This window comes from Anopheles coustani, chromosome 2, assembly GCF_943734705.1.
Source record: "Anopheles coustani chromosome 2, idAnoCousDA_361_x.2, whole genome shotgun sequence".
NCBI lineage: Eukaryota > Metazoa > Arthropoda > Insecta > Diptera > Culicidae > Anopheles > Anopheles coustani.
In genome coordinates, this window is record NC_071289.1 from 89,267,373 (window position 1) to 89,273,372 (window position 6,000).

The 6,000-nt window shown below is 45.2% G+C and overlaps 1 protein-coding gene across 2 annotated transcripts in view; it reads left to right on the forward strand.

Annotated features, from left to right (window-relative positions):
- LOC131261836 (uncharacterized) overlaps positions 1-5,379 on the forward strand; it is a 49,010-nt gene extending 43,631 nt beyond the window's left edge. The window contains exons 9-10 of one of the 2 annotated variants that reach the window (XR_009178207.1): positions 4,508-4,739; positions 4,815-5,379. Coding sequence is in view for 1 of the 2 variants with exons in the window: in XM_058263677.1 (XP_058119660.1) it covers positions 4,508-4,626 (119 nt within the window). In the remaining variant the exon portion in view is untranslated. Of the gene's footprint in view, positions 1-4,507 lie in introns of both variants that reach the window. The other variant, XM_058263677.1, reaches the window with a different exon arrangement.
- The last annotated feature ends 621 nt before the right edge of the window (positions 5,380-6,000 follow it).

A 6,000-nucleotide genomic window follows, 5' to 3' on the forward strand; every position in this document is an offset into this window, starting at 1 on the left:
TTTTTTACAACGTGTGTGGCATGTAATCAGAGTCCTGCGAGATGGGCATACACAAAATACGAAGTCGGTGTTTTAATTTAAATCCCCCGTCAACGGCGTCGAGTGAGCCTTTTCTGAGCGAACATTTACTCTTCGGACCAAGAGAAGAAAAAAAGGGTATAATTCAACAGAGTAGCGAGTTTGGTAAAAAGGAAAACAAGATTTAAGCACCAATCGGAAAAAAGGAAGGCTCAAAAGCAGAGCCCACGGTATCCCACGTGATCCACCCGTCCATCAGTTGCGTTCGAGTGGATAATGGCCAATCAGTGTTTAATTATTCCACTTAATACACTGCACGCGGGCATGCTTCATTACCCGAGGATGAAACTCTCGATCGCAAACCCCGTGGGGCCCATTGTTTTAATTTTGACTATTTTTTTCTCGCATCTCAAAAGGGGTACATTTAATGTACGATTTGGAATTCGATTGAGATAGCACAGGTCTTAAAAATTAAATTAATATAAGTTTCATAACACTCTTCTATATATCTCATAGCATTAACCCCTTCACAGTTTTGCCCAGTTTGGGCAGCTTTTTTATCGCACGTTTTATTTAAACTTTCGTTGCGCGTCGTTTATTTCGATTGTAACTGCTTCGAAAACACGTTCTTTCGTGTTTGTATTTTTTTTCTGATATATTTGACACTAATCAATGCAATTGAACCAAATTTTTGCTAATTAACGGCAAATTATTCCTGATCACAATCACAAATAACACATATCCTAACTGACATATGCTTATGTAATCAATAAAATCCAAAAAGTTTTAGGAAAATATATTTTTTTCTTCAGTTTTAGACCAAAACCTATACAAAAATGTAAAAAACAGTGTGCCAATCTTTTAAGCCATTTTCTTAACTTGGCAGGACAGTGTGGGGGTTAAAAAGGTAGTATTCCAAAAATCATTCTACCTTACTTATGATAGGTTTAGTTTGTAAGGCATTCAGACAAGTTGCACGTTTATATTTTGCTTAAAATTGTATTCTAAATTCTAAATTTACCTAACAGTGAATGTAAATAAGAAATGTGATAATCCTTCAATTTGCACTAGTTATCTATTTGCTTTTTTCATGTTCACTATTATCAGACTACGAACCATTATCAATTATGTAATTTTTGTTTTGTTAAACAACACTTATACAAATTAAAAACAACTATAACAATAACTAAGACGGTTATTATGATTAGCAAATTCAATCTAACTCAAACTATCTAAACCAACCACCCTCAAGGCACATTGCACTGTCGATGTTATATCTGGCCCACTACAATCTGCTGACGCAAACTGTCCCACAACTCAACCCAGAGCCCGAGCCCTTGGGCCAACATTCGCAGGTACATGCGACGTTACAAATCCCATCAGGTAATGGGAAAAATGGTCCCGGGAGTCGCTTGGAAAATCGCAACAAAAAAAAAGAAAGCTAAACATCATTTTGACTCCAACCCGCCGGTCAACGGCGGTGTCACCTTCAGCGCTAGAACAGGGCCCGAGGCTTACACAGATGTGATTTCGAGAAGTTTAATCTCCTTTAGCCAGGCACAGGCACAACACATACACACAGACATTCATGCTCATGGAGTATAGAAGATGCAGATACCGTGTTCTTTTTCCACCTTTCCAACCCAGCCCCTCCTCCCAGGCAGGACAGCAAACGGGAAGAAAAATCATCATAATTTTCCATATCTCTCTCGCCTAAACTAATCCGACTAAGAAAGCACACGCAAATTCTATTCACCTCGCGCCTGTGGCCCGTGCGCCACCTTTGCACGCCGCAGACGACCCATCCCATCCCCGGTGGCCCCCTTCCCTTTCCATGCGCCTATTCACTGTTGTCATAAGGAAAAGTGAAGTGATGGAAGCTAGCGCATAAAGCACTTCGTCCCATTCCCGGAATGGCGATGTGTATTCAAAGCACTCCTGTTCTTTTTTCCCTTCACAAGCCCACATACAGACACACACACACACACCACCGGTAAGAGTCAGCACCAGAAAGGACCTCGGCGGGCTGATCCTTTCTGCACTTCTTTATGGAGTTCAGAGCTCGCAAATGTGGATCCCGCGTGCATGGCGACACAGGGAATTGAATCTTTTCTCATTTTTATACGCCCCCGATCCGGTGCTTCCCACTCGGAGGGGGCGAGGGAGTGGGGGGGGGGGAGGAGGCAAATGGGGCCACAATCTTCTCGCGCACGGGACGACGGCCGGGATCTTCAGCGCACTAAAATAAAGTCATCAGAATTTTTATCTTCTTTGGTCCCGCGTTTCGGCGAACGAGCTGAATTGCTCCCCGAGCGGTTGGATTTCCCGGGTTGTGCTCTCGGGGAAAACTCTCCATCACTGTCCCGGGGTTTTGGAGCTACTTCCGTTTTGCCGAGCGTCGTGTGCATGTATCACCTCCTCTCCTCCGCGGGGGGCCGGGTGAAAAGCGCGAGAAAAAGGTCGCGAAAAGAACGTGATATCCCCTGATATCGTTACGTTTTCGTTTTCATTTTCCGACGTCGCGAACAGCAGGCCCTGAGCCTTCCACCGTGATATGACCGCTCCGAGGCGCGCCCACTGTCATACATTCGCACCCCGTGTCTTCCTCCCCTTCTCAGTCACCCCCTTCACACTATTTGCGCGAGGGCTTACCGAAGGAAAGCGCCTTGTCGTGGGTTATATGATTTTTCCCGCCCGTTGGGGTTCTTCTAACCACACTCGCTGGCGCGGGATGAAGTCCTTTCATATCTAGTGTTGCCCTCGCATGTATTTTTCTGCCTCGTCTTCGTCTGACCGTTTGTGTGTGTGTTGGTGTTTTTCCCCCCGTCCCACTCGCTCTCCCCGCAGCTCTTCGCAGCTGTTTGTCAATTTTAAATTGAATTTTCTTTAATTTAAAATATTTTTCGTTCACTTTGGCGCGCTTCGGGTACGACTTACGGGGCGAGGCAAAGGCAAAGATAAGCGAGGAAAAATAATACGCGTCGCCGGGGAGAGAAAAGCTTGCCAAATCCCTGCCCGAGGAAGCCCCCGGACACAGCATCACGCATCCGCAGAGGAGGGCATAGGGAAGGAAGATTGAGGGAACGAGAGGTAGTCTTCATCCTTTTGGCTGTGTCCCGGTTTCCCATTATCATCTAACTTGCGTTGCTTCTTCGCTCAACCGCTTGGCTCCGCGCTCGTGTCAAGAAATGTTGTGGCACTTACAGCGCTTACACAAAACATCGTCCGTCGCCCGGTTTCTGCACTTGTGCATGTGTATGCGGGATGGCACACGGTGATCCCCGGGAAATGTTGCCAACTGCTCTCCTACCCTCCCCTTTGCCTTTTGCCACAAGCCACTCACTGAGCGAAGAGTGAAAAATCAGGCAGGACAGTGGATCGCGGAAACAAAGCGAAAGAATAACACTCACCCCAAGGAAAACTCATGCAGGTCACGACGCATACCCGCATTCCAGTTTCCCATCAGGCTCGCGGCCTGTCATGTAGTGGTTCTTCGTGACACTTTGAACGTTTACTTGGCTACGGGCTACCAACTAGCCCAACAACAACCTCCGGGGCGATGGCAGCTGGCAGCGTTCGCTGAGGAGGAGCCGAATGGCGAAACAAAAACACAACCCAAACCCTGACTCGGTCCTTTCCGCGACTTGACTGGAATATTTAGTGCGCTCCGTCGTCCGCCCGCCCCATCCTCACGAGGAGCTGGCACATTTTCTTCGTCGTCATTTGTTTCGTGTTCGTGGGCCGAGTTATCTCCGCTTACGCCACGGCGCGTCTTGCGGAAAATGTCTTAAACATTTGTTCGTTGCTTAATTTTATTGAAATCGGGCGAAAACAACTTCATGGCTTTAAAACGTGATTAACGTGTTTGCCATTGTTCGGGTTCGCACGACATTATGCATTGGTCCTCATGCCGCACGTCACAGTTGACGATTTTTCCTTCCTTTTTCTTTTCTTCGCTGCCATTCTCATTTGTTTTTTCGGAAATTAAAATGAACCAATTCCACCAAAACGCTTCGGTTTGCTCGATGCCTTTTGGCCTCGTCTGTCATTATGCAGCGCTTTTCGTTTTTACTCTCTTCGTCATCCTGCTTTGCTTCTTCAGTACGTGAAGTTATTTAGTCCCCGATCGGGGTTTGGTGCAATGGCACTGGCGTCCTTCGACCGTGAGTGGAGTGCAAATGTAAGCGAGAGGAAAATGTACACGAACGGAATGTGGAACAAACTCGGTCCATGTGGATTCGTTTCTATCCCATCGAAACGGACTACATGTACGACTTTGCTGACAAGGGACTGATGAGGAGAATGTTAATTACAATGTTGTATCTTCAATGTCATTCCGCTTCTCCGCTTACGAAGGCGAACGAACATTCCTTCCATCGGCTGAATTAATCATACATTGACTCCTGGAAAAATGTCATTCGTTTGAAGCGCTGTCGGTGTACGTTTATTTTTCTGTATTCAATAACATTTCCTTTTATCGGTTTTGCAGAAAACATCACCCTGCCACCGTCACCGGTTCCTTACAGGGGGAACGTTTCCACCGGGTCGCAGCTATCGGACAATGATGAGCCCGGCCGGAGGGGTGAGTCTACCGAACCATCCCGCTGAATCGTCAGTAGATATAACTTCTTACCCCCCGTGTTTGGGCCAACGGAAAATGATCAAGTGAGGAAACTAATTACCAAAACACAAAACGGATGTTACAAGAAAACGACCCCAAGGTAACTGGAAGGCAACGAATGTGCGTGTACTGTAACGCAAATTAAATTGACGACCGAATTGTTTTGCTTTTCTAGAAAAGGAATTTTCCTCCCAGGATGTGTTTTTCTCTGTATCTGAGGGTATCGTGTTTCACCATCACCGCACCGTTTGCCTTTCCTAGCTAAGCTAATTAATTTCAGTCTTTACGCAGTTTCCATTCCTCTGAAGTCGACGTTAGGTAGATGAGAACAGATTTTAGATTCCTAATAATCGGTGTTAATTAAAATTTCCCAAGTATTCTCTACGCTGGAGGCTGGTTTAATCTAAGTGATCACTGTACGATTTGTTCAACCACAACCGCAAACGAACATTCATTTGGGTTCATAAAATATTTGAAGGTAAAAATCGTGCTTAAAACTGAAACCAAAAAAGAAACAAAATTCATATCATAAGCTAACCACGCTCGGCCTGCACTAGAAATATGCTACCGTGGTTCACTTTTTGTCAAACAAAGACTTCAATGACCAAAAACACCGCTCTTTTCGACCGCCATTTTGTGGTACCTCTCGGGTGGCATTGGCAACGAGACGCCCCCTCGGAAGGTTCCAAATCCCCTCCGAACTCGAGTGTAGCTGGAAAAAAGAGGACAAAAATAAAGCAGAAACCACTCAACCACCAGACGATTTAAGTGCATTTCCAAAATTATTCCTTTCCCCACCCCCAAACCACCGCGAACGGCTGGTTCGAACTGGAGGAGAAAAATCTTACCATCGCGCTGGGGGGATCGTAGTTGCGCTCGTAAAATTTCTCTTTTTATGATCGAAAACTTTCAGTGCTCAGTTGTTTTTTGTTGTCCTGCTGTAATCTTCTTATCTTCAACGGCTGCTGTCTCCACAGAACGGACCTCAGGGCAGTATCGGGTGGGCTATTCTAACCACCTATTTTTCCAATATTGTTTTTTTATTTTACTTCTTTTATCAGTTCGTCGCCAGTCTGGTTCTGAAAAAATTCTGATCCCTGTCGTAAAGCCCAAACAAACCGTCAACATTTTCTCCGGTAACAAGGAAAAGCAATTAAAGTAAATTTTATCACCCATCGATTTGTATCAAAGCGGGCAATGATTCGAAGTGGAAAAGGCTAAAGTAAGAAAAAAAAACCTCACGTATAAAGACATTCTGAACGTAACATTACATCGGGTGCACCATAAAAGTTGGGATAAAAATTGAAACCGTTGCTCAAACAAAGAAAACTTCTTGTCTGTAATTCGTCGAGAACAAATTA